Source organism: Scomber scombrus, chromosome 4, assembly GCF_963691925.1.
Source record: "Scomber scombrus chromosome 4, fScoSco1.1, whole genome shotgun sequence".
Lineage (NCBI taxonomy): Eukaryota > Metazoa > Chordata > Actinopteri > Scombriformes > Scombridae > Scomber > Scomber scombrus.
The window spans coordinates 8,506,751-8,527,773 of NC_084973.1; the positions used below are offsets into that span (position 1 = coordinate 8,506,751).

The 21,023-nt window shown below is 41.1% G+C and overlaps 2 protein-coding genes across 3 annotated transcripts in view; one reads left to right on the plus strand and one right to left on the minus strand.

Moving 5' to 3' along the window:
• Positions 1-7,002: 7,002 nt before the first annotated feature.
• neflb (neurofilament light chain b) lies at positions 7,003-9,111 on the minus strand. Its single transcript, XM_062417175.1, has 5 exons — positions 8,955-9,111; positions 8,038-8,894; positions 7,796-7,920; positions 7,246-7,688; positions 7,003-7,151 (listed from the first exon to the last, which is right to left on the minus strand). Exons 1-5 carry the CDS (start codon positions 9,109-9,111, stop codon positions 7,003-7,005), a joined length of 1,731 nt encoding a protein of 576 aa, XP_062273159.1.
• A 1,224-nt stretch (positions 9,112-10,335) lies between these two features.
• cabin1 (calcineurin binding protein 1) overlaps positions 10,336-21,023 on the plus strand; it is a 38,513-nt gene continuing 27,825 nt past the window's right edge. For both annotated transcript variants that reach the window (XM_062417000.1, XM_062417001.1), the window contains exons 1-26: positions 10,336-10,490; positions 11,046-11,104; positions 11,276-11,368; positions 11,482-11,595; positions 12,074-12,208; positions 12,355-12,535; positions 12,645-12,774; positions 12,892-13,041; positions 13,265-13,572; positions 13,673-13,850; positions 13,950-14,083; positions 14,178-14,395; positions 14,605-14,677; positions 15,040-15,227; positions 15,339-15,476; positions 15,768-15,956; positions 16,085-16,327; positions 16,448-16,601; positions 16,702-16,817; positions 17,044-17,205; positions 18,128-18,334; positions 18,523-18,668; positions 18,866-19,127; positions 19,481-19,651; positions 20,601-20,690; positions 20,846-21,006. In XM_062417000.1, coding sequence (XP_062272984.1) covers positions 11,102-11,104; positions 11,276-11,368; positions 11,482-11,595; positions 12,074-12,208; positions 12,355-12,535; positions 12,645-12,774; positions 12,892-13,041; positions 13,265-13,572; positions 13,673-13,850; positions 13,950-14,083; positions 14,178-14,395; positions 14,605-14,677; positions 15,040-15,227; positions 15,339-15,476; positions 15,768-15,956; positions 16,085-16,327; positions 16,448-16,601; positions 16,702-16,817; positions 17,044-17,205; positions 18,128-18,334; positions 18,523-18,668; positions 18,866-19,127; positions 19,481-19,651; positions 20,601-20,690; positions 20,846-21,006 — 3,944 coding nt within the window. In that variant the 5' untranslated portion in view covers positions 10,336-10,490; positions 11,046-11,101. The remainder of the gene's footprint in view (positions 10,491-11,045; positions 11,105-11,275; positions 11,369-11,481; positions 11,596-12,073; positions 12,209-12,354; positions 12,536-12,644; positions 12,775-12,891; positions 13,042-13,264; positions 13,573-13,672; positions 13,851-13,949; positions 14,084-14,177; positions 14,396-14,604; positions 14,678-15,039; positions 15,228-15,338; positions 15,477-15,767; positions 15,957-16,084; positions 16,328-16,447; positions 16,602-16,701; positions 16,818-17,043; positions 17,206-18,127; positions 18,335-18,522; positions 18,669-18,865; positions 19,128-19,480; positions 19,652-20,600; positions 20,691-20,845; positions 21,007-21,023) is intronic.

Genomic DNA, 21,023 nt, shown 5'->3' on the forward strand with positions numbered 1-21,023 from the left:
TTCCGCCATCATGACTTGTAAACGGGGAGGGGAGACGAGAGCAGGGGATAGGCGTGAACCATGAGCTTTCCCAAACTACCCCCACAACAACAACACACAGCCCCACGTTACACAACCGACACTCTCTAGGAACCCGATAGGTAAAAAAAAAAGTAAACCTCCACATGGGTTACAATTGAATTCAGGAGACTTTAGTATTGCTGGGTTTGCTTCAAGGACTAATTTCAGAGCTACTGGCGCACAATTTGACAATCTAGAGCAGAATAATTAATTGAAACCCCAGATATAAATCACCAAGGTGTCATAAATAAATGATCAGCAGGTTATTGTTTTTAATTTAGAATGAAATTGACTTGCAGGCCCCATGCTGCTGCTCACATCGACTGATTTCAAGCAGATCTATTTCTGAGTGAGCCTGAATATGTCCCAGACTCACTCACATATACTGACTTACCCTATAGCAAGCATATGTTTAAGTAATTACAGACTGTTTCATTGCAACACAATTAACTTTTCAAAATAGCATGGTGAAGTATGGTCTAAGTAGCCTAATGCTGACCATTGATAGACCACTTGTCCATCAGTGAGGCTATTTGCTGTTATTTCAATGTCATTTCAACATGGCCAGTAAATCACAAATAACACTTAGCCTCCTCCTTCCCTGAGCAGTGAAGTAATTTACAGCTGTTGGCTGAGATCTGGTGGCCCACTTAGCCTTTTGTTTGCCCATCATGTGTGTGTGGAGGGGTTTTTTTCTGCTGCCATTGGCCAGCCAAATGGTGCTGTCAATAATGTTCAGCCACCCAACGCTTTTGTTGTTCTCTCTGACAGGGCGATATGATTTTTTCCCCCATCTATTGTGATGTGGTTGCTTTAGAACACAGCTAGTGGGGGGGGGGGGGATTAGTCAACACAACAAAACAACAGACTGGTTGAAAGCTATTATTGCTATCTTATTTATTATTATTTAAAAAGGACATAGCTATTTCACATAGGGCAACTGTGAAATAGCATGGCAAGAGGGTGTTAAATCTATCAGCAAGAAACCAGACATTTTTGAAAATTCAATAATAATTCCTTTAGAAAAAAAAACATTTTCAAATTGTTGCCTTTTCCACCGAATAATACTGAAGTGTAGTTACACTTAAGCTTTTTCAAATCTGCCCATACCCTTTTTCCTCTCTGAATCTTTCTTAGTCCTTTGACCTTCAGCAGTCACATCAAATCAATCACCAAAACAGCCTTCTATCAGCTTAAGAACATATCCAGAGTGAAGGGTTTTATGTCTCAAACAGACCAGGAGAAGTTGATTCATGCTTTCATCTCCAGTAGACTCGACTACTGTAACGGTCTTCTGACTGGACTCCCACAAAAAAGCATTAAACAACTGCAGCTCATTCAGAACGCTGCAGCTCGAGTTTTAACCAGAACAAAGAGATCAGAGCACATTACTCCAGTTCTAAAGTCTTTACACTGGCTCCCAGTCAGCTATAGAATAGATTTTAAAGTTATGCTACTGGTCTACAAATCACTGAATGGTTTAGGTCCAGAATACATGAATGACATGTTAGTAGAATATAAACCCATTAGAGCTCTGAGATCTACTGACTCAGGTCAGATAGTGGAGCCCAGAGTTCAGACTAAACATGGTGGAGCAGCTTTTAGCTGTTATGCTGCACACAACTGGAACAAACTACCGGCAGAACTGAAATCAGCCCCAACTGTGAATATTTTTAAATCCAGGTTAAAAACACTTCTCTTCTCCTGTGCTTATGATTGAGCTCTTTCAAAGCACTTTAAATTGTAATCTTTCATTTGTACTCTATGTCCTTTTAATGGTTTTAAAGCAAATCCTTATTTTATGCTGCAATCTTATTTTTAATGCTCTATTATAGTATTTTATTTCTCTCTCTTTCTATGTTTCTGTACTTTGTTTTTATTATTAGTGTGTGTGTGGGGTGGGGGGGGGGGGGTATGTATGTGTTTACTATGATTGGGTTTTATTTTTATTTCTCAAATTCCATGTTTTTTTCAATTTTTTCTGTTAAATGTTTGTTTTATGTAAAGCACATTGAGTTGCCACTGTGTATGAAATGCGCTATATAAATAAAACTGCCTTGCCTTGCCTTGCCTTTGGTGATGTTCGTGACACTATGTATCAAATGGGAAAAGTTGCTATTGAGCCATCAAAAGTTAAAACAATCAAATCTACAAAAAGGAATACAATATTGCCATCACCTGACTGCTTTGTGCTATTGCATACAGTGGACTGTCCCTGATAAAACATTGTGTTAAATTGTGTTTGTTGTGAAATGGTGATATTCGAAATATCTGCAGTGTAACTCTTGTTGAACTCGGCTTCTTGCAGAGTTCTTAAAGAGAAATGATCAGATTCAGACAGTGGTGCAAGAGTTCACATGCATGTCTTGCGTTAGAGTGTGTGACATTTTTACAAGAAGAGTTCAACTCTAGAGTTCATCTGGAGTTGAACACTCCATACACAATAGGAGTGGACAGGCCAGGTCTTCACAGGAAACCCCCACTCCTTTCATCTTATCATTATCATTTTATCAGGTTATATCACAGACATCACTCCAATAAAATACTCTGATAAGGTGAAGAGTTTTAGTAATTGTGATTTAAAGACAGGAAAAGATAAATCCACTCTGTAATCATGTGCAGATGTGTGACGTCAATGGAAACATGTGTAACATAAACTGATTTGTCTCACTGTAGCTGAGGGTGTGCTGTATTATTGTAGCTAAAAACAGATGAAGCTTTGTCCTGAAAAAAAGGGTATCTGTCTGTTTATTTCGCCTAAGGGCTTCTGAGTGAGTTGCCAGGCAGACACACTACAAATGAACATTTAGGATGACAGACACTTCAAATAACAATAAATACGCTCACTATCTACCATCCACCTTCCTATACTCTAGACTAGAGCATTTGATTGATGTTTGTGTGCATACATGCTTGGGTGCATGTACACACACACTCATGTATGTGTGTTTGTTTTTTATGGGAAGCAGAAAGATGAAGCACATTGAGCATCCATATGCATGAAATGTACCATATAAATAAAGCTCGACCTGACTTGACTCCACCGTTATTCAATGGTTGACATTACTAAACTCAGTGAACTGTGACTCCCATGATGCTAGAAAGTACAATGCTTCAGAGACTTCTGAGTGGTGGGGCTCTAAACACTGGTCATAGCCCCCACAGAGGTGTTCAATTCCTGAGACAAAAGCAGAGAAAAGGCCTAATGGATTTATGGGTCCACTGCCAGGACCGCATGACGCCAGAAGCAAATTGGACCTCAGCATCCACCTGGCTGTTTGGCAGCAGTATCAGGTACTGTAATAGCTCGGCCCTGCAATGCTGTGCAGATAGGTCAATGCACTATCTGTGCACAAGGACTCAACATCCTGGGCCAAAAGTTGATTGCATCTGACTTTTGGTGGAGGCATACCTAAACTTTTAAACTAAAATATGACTCTTTTACTTGTATGTGCATGTGTGAGATTGCATGTCACCATGTTCACTGTGCAATTCTGCAAGATGTCAATGTTTTTATGCAATAATATTAGTATCTACACAAATACTTGTAGGCTACATTCACTTTAATTGAAAAAGATTCTGATTCTCAGCTTGGTGTTAAAAAGGTACAGACTTGCAAAATCCAGACAGTGTTTTACCTGCAGCCCAGTGTGAAGACATACAGGGATGAAAGTCTGGACTGTGAATGCATGTGAGCACAGAATATTCTGCAGTATAAGTTAAGGTTAGCACATTTATATCCACAAGACTAACATTTCATTTCCAGGTTGTGATGCATGAGAAAGGATGTGCCCTGCAGGCTGCCCCATTTGTCTCCATCGCACTCAGTGAAGCATCCTTTGTGCCCAGGTGGGTACACAAGGCCATCTGAAAACTGTAGCTAAATGTACCCCAGAAGAAGCAACTATCTATTTTTAGAGTGAAAGTGCCATATTTCTTTAAATGAAATAGTCTCTGTCTGCAGTCTTCCGGGCCAATGCAAAGACTCGTTTGACAGAGCCTTTTAATTAGCTGACACTGCGAGATCAGCAGAGGGAGCCACAACTCTTATCTAAGACTTCCTTTTCTTTGTGGAAACAAAGCGTGGCTGTATTGGGGGGGGGGGGGGGGGCAGACTGCAGCGTGACCACCCTCACTGTCTGGACTGAGGCTGGCTGGAGCAGTGTGTTTCTGTACTGATTGGACACACCCACTGACAATTCAGAGAACATAATCAAGAAGGGGTTTCTCTCAAGGTGAAAAGGTTTTTTTCATAAGATATGGGAGGATTAACTCACAGTATTAATTAGAAGATTGAATGTAATTGTACAATACAGTACTTTTGAGTGCACTGGAGTTCACCTTCAGGTCCACCTTTGTATCAACTTTGTTATAAATTCAAAGGTTATCATGTGGGCTCAAGTACAAACCCAGTGTAGCTGGTACACTTGTTTGCAGATTCAATTCCAATCATTGAGTCCAAAACAATTTATCACTGTATACTGCATCCTCTTGAAATGTAATATTCACTGTAATAGGAGCTGATATTCTTTTAATTGTGTAGACAATGTTTCATGGCTCGGATCAAGCCAGGTTTCACTCAAAGTGCTTAAGAAATCTAGTCTTTTTTAAAATATGACCATATTACAAACAGTTGTAAAATCATTTATTTGTTTATTTTATGGAGACATAAAGTAGAATTTGTTATGCTCATAAATGTAACATTCAAACAAACTTTTCAGCTGCACACAATCACATTACTTGTATTTATTTTTAGTATAACTGTACAACACTGATGCTTGTTTGTTTTACCTTTTTACAGGAAACAATGATGTCTCCTGCTGCACCTACAGCCTTTTTTGTTTTTCATCAAAAGTTTGTGTGTTTGGGAGGTCTCACTGCACCTCGGTGATGGGCCTCCCTCTGACATAACATATGCCCTCATGAGGGAGAGAGCGTTATAAGATTTATATACCAGTCTGTTCACAGCCCAAATGTGACAGATGAAATAGGGGATGAAACTCAATATCTGAAAGATGAAATGTGATAAAAAATAATACAACCTTGCTTTGATATGCTACTTTTACAGGGAATCTGTGTCCCGCAGTGCCCTGAGACACACCAACATACATATACACCCACACATACACACAGCCCAGCAAGCCTCCCTCAGCCGCATGCAACACAAGTGATATGAGCACCTGAGGGAGTATCTGTATATCCTGCTGGTGGTTTACTGTATTTATTGCAAAAATCTCTAAAACTACTTCAGCATTTTGTCTGCAGAGTGGTTTCTGTATTAAAAACCCAGCCAATAATATGTCATTAGTGTACTTTAGGATTTTAATCAATAAGAAAACATTTACCATATTGCTATCACTTAGAGCAGTGAAAGGTGTGTGTAAGCAGAGCCAAATTCATTGCAAAGTAGTATTCCTAATGATTAAATTGAGTGCTTCTTTGGACCGGCTCGAGCCTTACTGTAGCAACTGAGAACAACAGAAGGAGGGGGATAATGTAGTCTGGCTCAACGCGGGGTAAACTGAGGACAAGGAGGATGGAGAGGGAGAGGAGGAACAAGAAGTTCAGGGCATTGCCTTGACACAGGCTGTGTGTGCATATGTTACGGTTATGAAATGATGCAATGTTTCAAGTATACAGCAAACACATCAAACACAAGCTCCCATTTCACATCTACCCATCTACTTCTCCTCTCTGTCCTCAATTACTTCTCAATCTTTCTCCCTCTCTTCCTAATGAAATAATGAAATTGCTCTCCCTCTTTTGGTGTCCTACTGGAGTTGACACTTGGCCAGATTCTTTGGTGCAGCAGACTAGCTGAGTCATAAAGGTTTCAATGCGCCCCGATTTATGGACAGTGATGTGGATGAGGGTGCGGCTGCAGGAAAAACACTGGTGTCAGCTCACTGATCAAACAGAGACTGTAGGCATATCAGGACAGAGGCGACCTGCTGAATCGAGATAAAGACAAAAACGTAGTTGTAACTCATCTCTTTTACACTAGAATTTGGTTTAGCCAAGTCAAGAGAAATCCAAAAGAGCTTTACTGGCAGTTCATGTTAAAAAAAAAAAAGTCAAACGTAATATTTAAAACTTTGGCTGATGGCTTGGTTTGGCTGATCTGCTGCAGCCCTCCCTTCTTGTCATTTGTGGAGTGATTTGTCAAAATGAAGGGGAACCAATGTCTCTTTGGCTGTCATCTGTGTACTTATTATTTTAACCTCCATTAACATTGTGGTGAGAAAGGAACATTTTGTTTAAAGCCCTGCATGAAAAAGAGCCCTTGCCTAATTAGCAAGTAAAATGTCTATCCTTGCTTTTGAACATGAGTCACAGCACTTGGATATTGAATGTAATTTTCTGCTAATGTGTTTATTTATTTTTTGCAAGATGTCATGTGAATTGACGCGTAATTGCAACTGTTTGTGTTTATAAGCAGAAATGAAAAATCTTTGAGCTAGGTCTAGGTTAACAAGGCTTCAAGGCTTTATTTGAATTCAATGCAGCATATCATGGAAAGCACTCAGTGAGGACTTGAGGTAAGGCATTTCAGACTGAGTATTGCACATTCAGACAGTCTTACAGGCATTTTTTGGTGACAGTAAAGCACACAGGTGTTCGCAAACAAATCTCCACAAAGCAGAATATCTACTTCTGACACTTGTCACATTCTGTCTTGATCAATTAAATAATTAGCTTTGCTGTTGTTTAGTTTCTTTGCTTGTACAGTGTGCACGCGTGCGTACATGCTGTGAGTCACTGAAGTTAATCGTACAGTGGATTTTTATTCACCAACATATTGTCAAGAGATTCTCATTTAGTTTGAATTACAGAAATATCTGTATATATATATATATATATATATATATATATATATATATAGAGCACCACAGGAGAATACATCCTTCAGTTACAGGCTAGCAGGTGTTAAAGCAAGTAAATTTAAGCAGTGGTTTTCCCATTTTTCTCATCAGCGTCTTCTTTTTCACTTTCTTCTTTCTCCTTTTCACCATCCGCATCACCCTCTTCCTCTTTCTGCTCAGCGTCATCCTCCCCATGTTGGCTCTCCACTCCTCCTTCCTCCTCATCGCCTTCTTCATTTCCATCATTGTGAGAGAAAAGTTAGAATTAATTTACCATTACACACGTACATGTATCAATTAAACATACATTAAACACACAAACCTCCATCTGCTTCTTCCACGCCCTCTTCTTGTTTGTCTTCCACACCCTCCTCCTGCTCCTCCTCCTTTGCTTCTGCCTCCTCCTCCTCCTCCTCTTCCTCTCCCTCCTCTCCCTGCTCTTCCTCTGCTTCCTCCTCCTTCTCGTCTCCCTGCTCCTCTTCTACTTCCTCCTTCTCTTCCTCTTCCGCCTTCTCTTCCTCCTCTTCCGCAGGAGGGCTAGCCTCTGCCGGCTGTGCTTGACTTGCGAATATTGTCTCCTCTGTGGAGAACGATGAACTATACAAGCGAGAGCTCAGTTGGTACGGAGCCGCAGAGCTCAGCTGAGACTGCATGGAATAAAGTGATCTTCCATAAGATGGAGCAGCGTACATGGATTGGGAGTAAACGCTGACAGATCCTGGTCCAGCCACACTCAAGCGGTTTTCCTCTCCTTCAAGCAGCTTCCTAAGACACACACACAAAAAGAAAATGAGATGTTTAATTATTGCTGTTAATGGAATTCATTTAAATCTCACATTTACAATACAAAATACTGAAAACACAAAACTCACCTATAGGCTGCAATTTCAATATCCAAGGCCATCTTCACATTCAAGAGATCCTGATAGTCTTTCAAGTAGCGAGCCATGTCATTCTTGTTTGCCCTCAACTCATCCTCCAGTTGACTGATTGTATCCTACAGAGAAAAGATAAAGTGACATGTTAGTGGCACATTATGGTACTGGATGCAGAATATCATTGGCATGCTCAAACTGCTACATTTCCTTAATTTCAGTGTCACTCAGTTCCTCACCTGCAGTGCAGAGATCTCAGCACTCTGTTTATCCTCCACATCCTGTAGTTGGTTTTCCAGAGCTTGGTTCATCTGACGGCAGGCATCAATCTCCAGTGTTCTCTCTTTGAGCAGCCGGCGGTATTCTCCCACCTCGTCTTTGGCATTACGTGCACTCTCTGTGTTGCGAGTGGTGCCTACTGTCATCACGTTCATCTTGTCGCAGAACCATTCTTCAGCTGAATGAAGGTTGCGTTGCGCCACCTTCTCATACTGGTCTCGAATGTCACGGAGAGCAGCAGATAGGTCAGGTTTAGCTACCTCCATCTCCACTGACACGTCTGCGCTGTACTGGATTTGGGCCTGTAGCTCTGCAATCTCACTCTCATGGATGCGCTTCAGGAAGGCCAGCTCATCCAATAGGGTTCCAACTCTTTTCTCAAGCTCAGCCCGACCCAGTTCAGCATCATCTACCTCCTTCCTGGCATCCATGAGCCTTCCCTCTGCTTCCACCCTGCCAAGAACTTCATCCTCGTAGCGTTTCTGCAGGTTCCTCAGCACACCCTCCATCTCATCCCTGTGGTCTTGGGCGGCTTGTTTCTCATGGTGGGCCTCGTCAACAGCTGCACGAAGCTGGCGGATTTCATGCTCATACAGGGCCCGGATGTTGGATGGCGCTGTCTGCTTCTGCCTGAGCAGCAGGAGTTCAGTCTCCAGCAACTTGTTCTGCTGCTCCAGTTCATGGACCCTCTCAATGAAGCTTGCAAAGCGGTCATTCAGGTCTTGCAGCTCAGCCTTCTCCTGGGTCCGTATTGTTTTGAACTCAGAGCTGACCTGGGCGGCTTGGTCAAGGCGTAGCTCAGTGGCAGCTGCAGACACTGGAGCAGAAAAAAGCATAGAAGAGTAGCCGGAAGTAGCTCGGCTGTGTGTCGGATAACTTCTGCGTGAAGATGCATAGGAAGTTATTGGGGCAGAGTGGCTGGAGTAGGCAGACCTAGACCCTATTCCTCCACCAGCTCCATATCCTGCATTGCGCACAACCACTCTCCTCTTGTAAGTGGGAGGGAAATAATGGTCAAAGCCAGTGGACGCCATGACAAGAGAATCGGGCTGCTCTACGTCTAGGAATGTAGCTGGGCTGACTGCACAGTGAATCTGCATTACTCTGGCTTTTATAGAACCTGTAATGACCATGACGTAAGCTATTTTTTGCAGGCATGCTGACAGAAGGAATTGATAATGGTGCCAGCCAGCCAGTCTCAGCCAAGGGGAGAGATGGGGTGGGGTGAGGATGAGTGGGATAGGGTGGAGGAGGTAGGGATAAGCAGTAGAGCAAAAAGGGACTGCAACAGACAGGGTCACTGAGGACAAAACAGTATACTATTACTCCTAAAAACTGCATAAGTTGTTACAATTTGCCATCATAAATCCTGACACAGACATAATGTATCAGTCATGTAACTGTATAAACTCTCGAATTGCTGTCTGATGGTGGTGGAGGAAAAAAAACATTTTTTGTCATAGAAGACACTGCTTTGCACCATTTTGCATCATCTGTCTCAATCATCATTAAAACTATTAGATAAAATATTAACAACAATATTGTCATGATGTAAATGTCTTAATTAAGTGTTGCAATAAACCAGCATAAAGCAAATCTGCAGATGATCAGTTTGAATTTTCAGGAAACATTTTAAAAGGATTATAATAAAAGTTTGCCCTCTAGTGGTTGTCTGTTTGGCATGCAGGTTGGTTATCCTGCACACAAATACACATTACAAATGCTGACCACAAATGAATCAGACACATTGCAGGCACGAATTTGCAGTTAGTAAAATCCTGAGATTGGTTAGGGTTGCAGAAAATAGCAGTTTTCGAATATGCAATAATAATCTTCTTCTTTTTTCCTTTTTTAAAAATAAATCTTGGCTACAAGCTGCTAATTTGATCATCCTTATACTCTTATAACATTAGATTTAAATGGTGGTTTTAAATGTTGCATCCTCAAGGCTTTGGTAATAACTATATTGCGTTGTGTGTATGTTTTAATAGAAAATCGACAGGCTTGAAAACCACATAATTTCATAAATTAGGAATGACACTAAATATATTACTTTGATATATCTTTATTGCAGTTAATGAATAGGGAGCACTTATCTCTGGTTGAATGGCACATCAGCACGTAGAGTGTGCATAGTATGGCTTTACCAATATTCTAATACCTGATTGGTCACATGAATACACCCACAGCGTATTGGCCAATGAGGGATGACTTTACTAATTGGCGGGTAGCAACTGTCATGTGGTGACGCAAACGGTCCCAACATTATTAACAACAACAAAGGATGATGAATATTTGAAGTTTTAAACTTACTTTGTGCTTCATGTTCACACTCGACGGCAGTATTTTCCGTCTCTGCTGCCTCGGTATGGTCATTGCAACGTTACAAATGCAGTTAAAATGGGAATGAACGGTGAGTCGTTCAGCTTTGTGTCTGCTATTATCAGCTAACGTAGCCTGGGTGATAACGCGAGCTGTTAGCTAGTTGAATTTTCTGGCCCGTTATGAAAATGTATTACTGTACAGGACTCGGAGTTAAGGTTGTGTTATTCACAAGTGAAGCTTTTTATTGTGGAGAACTGCCAACAGTGTCCCAAATACAGAGCTAAGCTAACCAGGCTTTTGAATGACATCCAGAGTAAGGTTAGCTAGTCGGTCCTTAACCCTGTGCTAAGTGATAATAGTTGATTACACCCGGTTATTTTGCTCCTTCATCGTTTACTTAGAGTTTATTTAGCCCGAAAAGCTCTCACATACTCCTATCATCACACAAACTGGAAGACTAGAGAGGCAGTTGACTGGCATTGGTAAATAAGATACTCTGCAGCAACCATAACGAGTCGTAGGCGATTGTTTAGTGGTGGGTCATAAAACATGGTGTACTATGTATACTGTTACATTGCTCTCGTTGAACTGTTGTCTTTACTGCCTTTCTCTCTCTCTTTATTCAAATTCCGCCCATCGATAGAGCCAGCCAAAAGCTGCTAAACGTGAAGGTGGAGGGTCTGCCTTCTTGATATTAAAATGGTAAGAATTTGTATCGAACTGCTGCATCCTTTGTCTGTATTGAGTACATTTGGGGATTTTCCAGACCATTCTGTTGTCTGTTGTAGGTATTGCCTTTATTAGCTCCATGATCTTGAGTTATGCATCAGTTTATTTATAGATGTCCTCTTGTGTGGGTTTTTTTCCCTACAGATTCGCATTGCAGCATTGAATGCTGCTGCAACAGCTGCAGATGAATCCCAAGACCCCTTGAGAAGTAACAAAAGTCAGACAAAAGAGGCTCAGGTACAGACAGTAGACAGATGAATTAGCAATATTAAGCATGTGTTCTTTTGTAGACATTTCCTGCTGTGAAGTTTCTGAGTTTTCAGTTTGTGAGTTTTCTGATTTTTCTGCAGGAAGCAGAGGCGTTCGCTTTATACCACAAAGCCTTAGATCTTCAAAAACATGACAAGTTTGAGGAGTCTGCCAAGGCTTACCATGAGCTTCTTAAAACTCCACTGCTCAAAGAGGTAAAATATCACACAATATACTTTTTGATCCTGTCAAGTTTGTCAAAAAATCTTTGCTGATTGTGATTGCACAGGATACTGTAAATACTTTGTACCTGGAATGTCATTTAGACCGGCTTAATGCTCTCCCAAAATCACAGCAATTCATTCCATTTAATCAGCAAGGAGGATCGGTTTGTTAGGTGGAGATTTAATTCTATATCATATCCAGACATTTCCTGGTATACTGATGTGAAATAATCCAGTAACATAATTCACATTTGCAACATTTTGCAGAAAAGTCAGATAAATTAAAATACTGTTTAGAATACATGATTAACACATTGCAGAAAATCTTGTAGATTTTCAGAAGTTTGTAGATCTTCGAGTTCAAATTCAAACACCGATGCTGCAGTAGTATTTGTGAAGTTGCTCGTTTTATTCTTGTTGAGACTATCAGAGGTTTTCATTCATCTGCTTGTATCCTCTGATATTTTAGGCCTTGCCCTCAGAGGATCAGAGAGTTGGTCTCAAACATCCCGGGCTGATGTTGAAGTATTCTACGTTTAAGAACTTGGCCACTATGTCAGCATTACGGGAAGACCTGGAGACGGCTATGGAGTTTTACTTGGAGGTAAAACAATAAAACACTACCATTTAACTAGCTTAGTATATCCTGGCATTGGACAATTTTATGCAGCTAAATTAGTCTTTTTAATAAAAGTGAATAACATTATGGTAAATGTTCACACTCTATTTTCTGCTCTGTTCTTTTCTTAGGCAGTTATGTTGGATTCCACAGATGTGAACATGTGGTACAAAATTGGCCAGGTGGCCGTGAGACTGGTGCGCATTCCCCTGGCTCGACATGCCTTTGAGGAGGGATTGCACTGTAACCCGGACCACTGGCCCTGCCTGGACAACCTCATAACTATTCTCTACACGCTCAGTGACTACACCTGTATGTCATAGATCATCATAAGCGCTTTGCTCTTTATCCTCTCACATTACTTTTGGGAAAGTTTAAGTATAGAAAGGAAAGTAATTGTCATCTGTATAAATATTTCCAGGCTGTTTGTACTTCATCAGCAAAGCCCTCGAGAAGGATCATTGTTACACTAAAGGTCTGGTGTTGAAGGAGAAAATCTTTGAGGAGCAGCCCTGTCTGAAAAGGGACACAATGCAGATGTTCATGAAATGGTGACACATACTTTCTCCGCATTACTAATTTTCATCTGTTTAGACTGAGCTTTTGCTAGAGCCCCACACTTTTAGTCACATCACATACAAACCTTTGTCTTGTGGTTTTATTTACAGCGATATGTCTATTCACTATGTGGAAGTGGAGGAAGAGGAACGCAAATCCATTGTGGAAGAGGCACTGGATATACGGAAACGCAGACAGGCTCTCTCTTATTGTGAGCCAAAACCTGACCTTGTCCTGATTCAGCCCATCCGCTGCCTCTCGTGAGTAATTGTTTTGCTTTTTCTGTTTTTCTTAAATTTCACATTTTGGGTTGTTGTTTTAGATTTGAGGAGATGTTAGTCATCGTCCTGAGTATAAGACCAATAAATACTATTAATGTTTGTAGAGCTAGAAAATGCAGTAATATGAAATACTGTACTGAAATTTGTGGTTTAGCTCACATTTGATTGATCTTTAACCTTTTACTATTGTTGTTAATCTCAGGTGGAAGCATGTGGGTGAAAGTCTCAATGCAATGTACAAACATCAGACCACGTGTGAGCCACCGCGGCCGAGCCTTGGTCGCAGGATTAATTTATCGGAGTACCGTGACCCCAATTGCCTTCAAAACTTGCCCCAACCCAGCAGCCCCGTCAGTACGGTCCAGCCCACCGTGCTGAGCAGCAGCCCCAGCTCATCCCTGCCACCAACTGCCCTTACTGAGCCAACAGTGCTGCCCCAGCCCAGCACACAACCACAGGTGACCCCCAGCCAGAACACGGTGGAAGTCACCACATCTGCTCACCCTGTTGGTTAGTGTTAAGAACATTTCTCCCTACCCCAACTTTTTATATGCTTTTTAACAACTAATATGCTGTAAGATTTCATGTCTTTATACCTACCTATTATCAGCTACAGCTATGGAAGTTTCACTGACGGACAAAGTGAAGAAAGCTCCAAAAAGGAAACGTGCAATTGAAGATAGCGGGGAGACGGCCAAGCGACGCTCTGCTCGTGTTCGAAACACTAAATGCAAGAAAGAAGAGAAGATAGATTTTCAGGAACTGCTTTATAAATATCTACCTTCCAGGTAGCTACCATAACCGTCACCAAACCTCCACTGAAAATTGTTAATTGTTAATATTGTTATAGTTCTGTTTGTAACAAGTATTTTTCTGGTTTGTTACAGGCTAAAGAAGTTTGATCCTGATAATGATGATGAGAGTCTGAGTAATCTTGAAACACAGTGTAATGGGAAGGAGGACAAACAGCCACTACATGGGAGTTGTTTACCTGTTGACGCAGTTGAATACATGGAGTCTGGTATGTAGTACGTCATAGATGTTTGTTTATGATTAACTGTCGTGCTTTGTTGAAACTTCTATCATATTAACAAATTGTGTATTCTCTTCTGTAGAACAAAAGGATGTTCATAACTTCTTGCTCAATAATATGAGCAATGGTGGTATACTGGACCTGATGATGCGCTATCTGAAGGCAGTGGGTCAAAAATTCATGGAAGACTGGCCTCGAGGGCTCACGGCTGTGGTACTGGAGCTCTATCAGAACTGGAGGAAGCACAGCAGTGGTCTTCCTAACCCTTTGCTTCGGGACTGCAGCAACCAGCACATACGGGTAAATGACAATAAAATATTCAAGTGATGAAGAAATAAAGAAATTAAGGTCATTAAAGGCATTCAGATCTCCTGTAAACTAAGCCTCCAATGGATAAGAAATATGTGCACTATGACACTACTACTCTGTAATCACTTAGGTTGAACCATTGTTCTCCACCATTTGGCCACATTGACCTCTAATAAGGGTTATATCTTCACTATGTACAGGGCATGTTGACAATGAGCTTGGCGTGTATGGAGTTGCAGTTGGAGCAGTGGTTGCACAACAAAGGGAAGACTGGTGAGTACGAACTCTCACTTGAGCTTGCAACATTTTGAATTAAATAAGGGCCTTACCACTATGGACCTGGGTCATAGCTGATTGTATTTTAACAGCTACATTATGTAGCCCACAGCGGTGCTACAATGTCCATGTGTTATATGCTTTATATAAAGTACTACTGACAAGATTTTGGAGTGTGGTGAATATCACTGTTGTATTTTATCATTTTCAAAATTGCACTGATTGGTCCAAATGGACTTCTGCAATTGCAATTTCAAACATGATGACATACAAGATTCATTAAATCATGGAAAGTCATTTGTGGGGAACATGTTTTCAACTGGTTTGTTAAAATATTTTATTATATTTCCATTTTCTAGTGTCTCCAAGAAGAAGCAGCATTTGTCCTGCCAGTGACGCAGCTGACTCAGAATTCCCCGGGCAGCATTTTCAGAGTGATTTGTTGCTCCTCGCCTTAGGTTCATCCCAAAAAGACCTGTTTGAGGATGACTGGCTGGATGTTATGGTGCGTGTCTACTGGCTCAAGGCACGATTCTTGGCCCAGCAGGTATGGTTAATATTTTGTTTTTTTGTTTATACTTGACTCAATTCTATGAGTCCTTACTACTCAGCTCAGCCAGATGTGACAAGTATGATTGTCTCATTACTCTCTTGACAGGGAGACATGGAGTTGGCCCTGGAGAGCTATGATGTTTGCACAGGCCTGTTGCAGAGCAAACCAAAGGACCCCGAAGGGAAATATTATACCATCAATCTGCCTAACCTACGTGTAGATTCAGCCATCTCTGTGGAGGAGGTCGTTTTTTCTTTTTTCAAGCTAATTCTCATTTCCAGATTATCATTATAAGTACTGCAATATCTCAAAATGTCACGTCCATAAAAATGTTTTTAGTTATGAAAATAAAAAATCAGTCTTTACTTTGAGATACTTTTTTAAAGAATGTGTTATAAACTTATAATATAATTCAAATTTTTTAGAGCATACAAGTAAATTATTTTTAAAAAACACAATTAGCATTTCCCTCAAAGAGCCTCTAGTTGTTTTGGCTGCGTGTTTCATCTTGGTTTTCTCTATCCCCATGGACAGGTTGACAAAAGGCTGAAGTCTCTGGAGCGTTGTCAGTCTTTGGAAGAGATCCAGCGTCTCTTTGAGTCTGCAGACTTTGAGTCTGTTGTGCGGTTGCTGCAGCCCACTCTTAATTACGGCAGCAGGAGTAAACCTCTGGAGTTTGTGAGCTCAGCACCAGAGCGGCCTGCTCAGCTGATGCTACTGCAGGTTAGATACAGCATGCTGCTAGTTGTTATCCAATATCATCGATTTCATCTCCTTTCTCAGGAAATGCATGATACTGAAATATTTGATGGTTGACGCTTCTCATTCTCTCTTTTCACACTGCGGCAAAGAATTCACTCTTGAAGCTAGAGGACTACCAGCAGTGTCTGGAGTACAGCGAGCTGGCTCTAAATGAAGCCCTGCAGCAGCTCAACTCTGCTCCAACCAGCTCTCCCCCTGCAAAGGAAGAGTGGGTCAGCACCATTGGAAAGCTGCTAGATGGCATCGAGGTCTGCTTCACCAAAGACTTGGAGCTTCTAAGCAAAGTCCCCCACTTTTCTAGTATGGCTAGACTGGCTAACAACCTTATTCAGGTCAGAAAAGAGCTAAAGGCAACACTGTTTTCCTAAAGAAACAGTAAACACATATCATATTAAGAAGGATTAGTCTGTCTTTGATGTAAATTGATGGTCTGCTTGCTGTTGTGTTTTCAGCTGATCGATCTTAGTATGAACATGTCCGACGATCCCAAGGAGCCTTATTTTTTCTCCGTGCTGCCTTGGATTATCCTGTATCGCATTATCAAGAATGAAGAAGCTGCTTTTAACTGTATGCTGCGGCAGCATATATCTAGAGGGGACGATGAAGGTTTGTTAAATCCTTGTTTTCATGCCTTTGGTTTTCCGTCGGTGTTCCTGACATGGTAGATGTTGCACTCAGTGACCCTGTCAGTTCCAATTTTTTTCAGATGAATCAGACACTCCTATGCTGCCCTCCTCCCTGATGCTTCTGAACACAGCCCATGAATATCTTGGCCGACGCTCCTTGTGCTGCAATTCAGACGGCGCACTCCTCAAGTTTTATGTAAATTTGATTTTAGACTTTGCCTGAAGTGATATGTGAATGTACAGCTTGAATATATGCATTTAATTTTAAAACAAAATGGAAAAATTTGACTATTTACTGTATCTGCTATGCATTCATGCACTTAAATATTTACATACATAGATGTATACTTAACATATATTATATTTATTTATGTTAGTGTGATTAATTCAGTTTAACAGCTTTATTGTTATGTCTGGTAAAGGTTCGAGTTTTGGAAAAAGAGCTTGCAGCCTCTTCCAACAATGACTGTCATCCCTACAAAGAGGAGCTGGAGATGGCCTTGGAGCAGTGCCTTTTCTGCTTATATGCCTACCCCAGTAAGAAGAGCAAGGCCCGCTTCCTTGAGGATCACTCATCCCCACAGGTCAAACACTCACACAGTCATGCTTTCAATTTAGTACATTATAATTTATTATGAAACTCCTTTTGGGAAAACGCATATAGATTCTAGATTCTGTTTGGACTGTAAGTGACCCAGCCAAACAGAAGTTAATCAGTTCAGTTACGCAGTACAGAAGTCAATCTCTGATAAGCATACATGACTTACTAAATGGTTCAAAGTTTGGATTGATTGGTATGATTTCTCACCTGTATTTCAAGCCTGCTTAAATAGGGTGTTTGAACAAGAGCTGACTGCATCTTACATAAACAAAGCCTGTTACTCACATTAATGGATAAATTCATGTTTGTTTTGTTGGCTTGCAAGGTGCACACGTCTGATGTTATTGAAATAAATTGAGGCCTTGAAATGGCATTAATGGCATAATGGCAATAATTCACTAAATGAGTAATATGAACATATTTAAATCAACCTCAACCTCGACTCTGATTCGCAGCATTATATTCACTTGCTGATTTTTTTTTTTTTTTTTTGTAGGTGATGCAGTCATCTTTTTTTCTACTCTAAGCTCTTTTTTCTTGTTCATCTTCAGAGCGAACACGAGTGACAGCAGATATTTTGTGGATAGCTACATTTGATCAATTAAAAAAATAAAAAAATGATTGTGAGAATTTAACCACTAGGGTGAGTCACAGCACCTTGAAGCTATTTTGGCCTGTGGTCTTTTGTATTTTTGTAATGCACGTGTTGAGCCACCAGGTGGGTGTCATTCCCACAATCGGTGCACCTGGATGACTGCTGATCTGACTGAAATTAAGTAATGCCACAGAGCATGAGAGGAGTCCCCAGGACACCATGTTACCATCAATTTGCTCTGGTGTTGTGTGTTACTCTCTAATACAAATAGACACTAATGTTTCCTGTGGATTAATCTTATGTTTAACAGGTGGCGCTTCTGTGGAGTGATGCCCTTTTCATGTTTCAGTACTTCAAACCAAAGTCATTGCCTGAGTTTGACAGTTATAAGACAAGCACAGTGTCTGCGGACTTGGCCAATCTGCTGAGGAGGTTTGCTGGCATCGCACCCTCAAGTGACACACCCACCCTCAGCATGGATGAAGTGGCAGCCTACATCGAGGGCATGACAACAAAGGTCAGTCAGTGGGCCCACACTGAATGTGAAGAGCACCAATGACTCAAAAAATGCTAAACAGTATCCCTCCACTGTTTTAAATTTGGTTTTGCATATCTCAATCTAATTATCATTTGTAGTGCAGCTTAAACCATTTGTCAGACGGAATCACAATCAATGAAAATATCTTGACTTTTGATTTCCTTAAGGCGCCATGCCTTCCTGAAGGTAGTGCTCCTGCACCTCTAATCATTAATGAGATCTACTACCTGCTGGCTGATTACCACTTCAAGAACAAGGAACAGTCCAAAGCCATCAAGTTTTATATGCACGACATCTGTGTGTGTCCTAACAGGTACTTCATTTCTCTACTCTACTGTCTTGTGGAAATGAATAAACATACTTTAATTTTCTAGAATTACTCTTTTCATGTCTTTAACATAGGCAAATAAATGTGCATGTGTAGGGTCCCGTCATTTGTGTTTTTATTGTAATTTTACTGGAAATATTTCTGTTGGCACTGATACAGAGACGATATATCTCTTTCCTCAGGTTTGATTCCTGGGCTGGTATGGCTTTAGCTAGGGCCAGCAGAATCCAGGAGAAGCTCAACTCCAACGAGCTGAAAAGTGATGTACCCATATGGAAGCACTCCCAGGCAGTGCTTAACTGCTTTAAGAGGGCCCTGGAGATAGATGCATCTAACCTGTCTCTGTGGATCGAGTATGGTACCATATCATATGCTCTTCACTCGTTTGCTTCACGGCAGCTAAAGCAGTGGCGCAATGAACTCCCCCCAGATGTGGTTAAACAGGTGAGGCACATGTTTACACATTGACATCAGCGGAGTTTTCCTGTTGCTCATCTGTATCTCCTGTCAGTTTAAGTTGTGTCCTATTTAATATCACATTTTCTGCGCCTGAGCTAAACAGATGTCACATCCTGTCACTTTTGTTTGTTCCACATGTGAATTCCTTGCAGAGTAAATTGATCTGGCGCCTCGAGCTAAATTACTCATGAAGGCTCCGTGTGTGTGTGTGTGTGTGTGTGTGTGTGTGTGTGTGTGTGTGTGTGTGTGTGTGTGTGTGTGTGTGTGTGTGTGTGTGTGTGTGTGTGTGTGTGTGTGTGTGTGTGTGTGTGTGTGTGTGTGTGTGTGTGTGTGTTAAGATGGAGGAAAGGAGAGACACCATGTTAGAGACAGCATCCCAGTGTTTCCAGGGGGCTTCCCGTTGTGAGGGTGACAGTGATGAAGAAGAGTGGCTCATTCACTATATGTTGGGCAAAATAGCAGAGAAACGCAAACAGCCTCCAGTGGAATATCTGCAGCTTTACAAAAAGGTAAACAACCGCAGAGACTTCAGGGTCCACACATGTGACTTCTATCTGATGTTATCTAAGAACATCAGTCAAAATGTTCTTTTTTTTTTTTAGGGATGAACTTTGATGTCGAGGTGTTTTTTTTTATTTCAGCATCAGATAAAATTTTGAGAATGGACAAAAAGATTAAACCATGTACTTGAACCTGAGTTAAAGCACATCTTCAGTTTTCTCAACGTCGGCTTTAATAGTGCTGATTTCATCCTCCTGATGATTAATTATGGTTAAGATTGCAGGTGAAGTGCTGCTTCAGCCTTACAAAGTAATTTGCAACACATCCTCGCACACTAACTCTACACAAAACCTGCAGACCTGGTCCCCTTAAATCTTGATAAAACGAGGAGCTCACATACTTTCTGTACTCTAAATTTCAGTTGCCTGAATTATATTACCTTCCTACCTAAAATAGACAGACTTATCTTTAGTACTTCTGTGAATCTTCGTACTGTACAGAGCCTTCTGTACTGTGCAGCTCTGAGTAAATTAGGTAAGCCAAATTTGTTTTAACATAATTGTCATGTTGGCAATATCGTATAATCTTTGATACTAAATTGATTGCAGCCATTTTTCTTGCTCTCCCTGCGAGTGGTTTCATAATCCTCCTACAGAAACAAAGATCACTGTCCTTCCACCCTCGCAAGATGATTTTTTTTTTTCCCCAAGAGAGAACGATCTATGGAGTTAGTCATAGCTCTGTTGCTCTGATTAGATCAGTGGAGGCAGATGTGATGGAGGTCAGCACAGGATGAGAGGGGTTGTGTGAAGGCAGTGAACCTTGACGTCAGCAAACGTGACTGTTTTCTATTCCTTACCGCACTCCTTTCCTTCCATTTTTTACTTATTTAAGAGTTTAATTTACGCCGCCAAAAGATCGTGCTGCATTGTTGACTCTTCTCTTTTGTATTTATAGGCAGCGCACTATCTGCATGAAGAAGCTGCCAGGTACCCCCGGAAAATCCATTACCATAATCCTCCTGACCTGGCTATGGAGGCTCTGGAGGTAAATCATCTGTGGCTTGTAGCTCAAATAGTCGCCAGTTGTGTCACAATGATGCAGCGTTATTTAAGATAACTGTCTGAAAGCATTCGCGTTTTAAAATGATTTATATACCTGCAAACCATTTGATTTCCCCTTTCTAACTTTCTCCCTTCTAGTTGCATTTCCGTCTCAGTGCCACCATCCTAAAACTGCTAGAGGCTAATGTACCTGATAGGGAACACGAGCCCTTGTTCAGTATGCTAGTTGAGGCTGCTACAGGGCCATTCGCTCGAGGGGAAGAGAAGAGCATGCCGAGCATTCCCAGGTCTCACGAAAAGTAAGCTACAAGTGACC

Excerpts from the sequence above, each read along its gene's own strand:
- neflb (XM_062417175.1), bottom strand. The coding sequence starts at position 9,111 with ATGGCGTCCACTGGCTTTGACCATTATTTCCCTCCCACTTACAAGAGG. Across the intron at positions 8,895-8,954 it reads CTATGCATCTTCACGCAGAA|TGTCTGCAGCTGCCACTGAG; the intron begins GTTATCCGACAC and ends TTTCTGCTCCAG. Across the intron at positions 7,152-7,245 it reads CGTGGAAGAAGCAGATGGAG|GCGATGAGGAGGAAGGAGGA; the intron begins GTTTGTGTGTTT and ends GAAATGAAGAAG.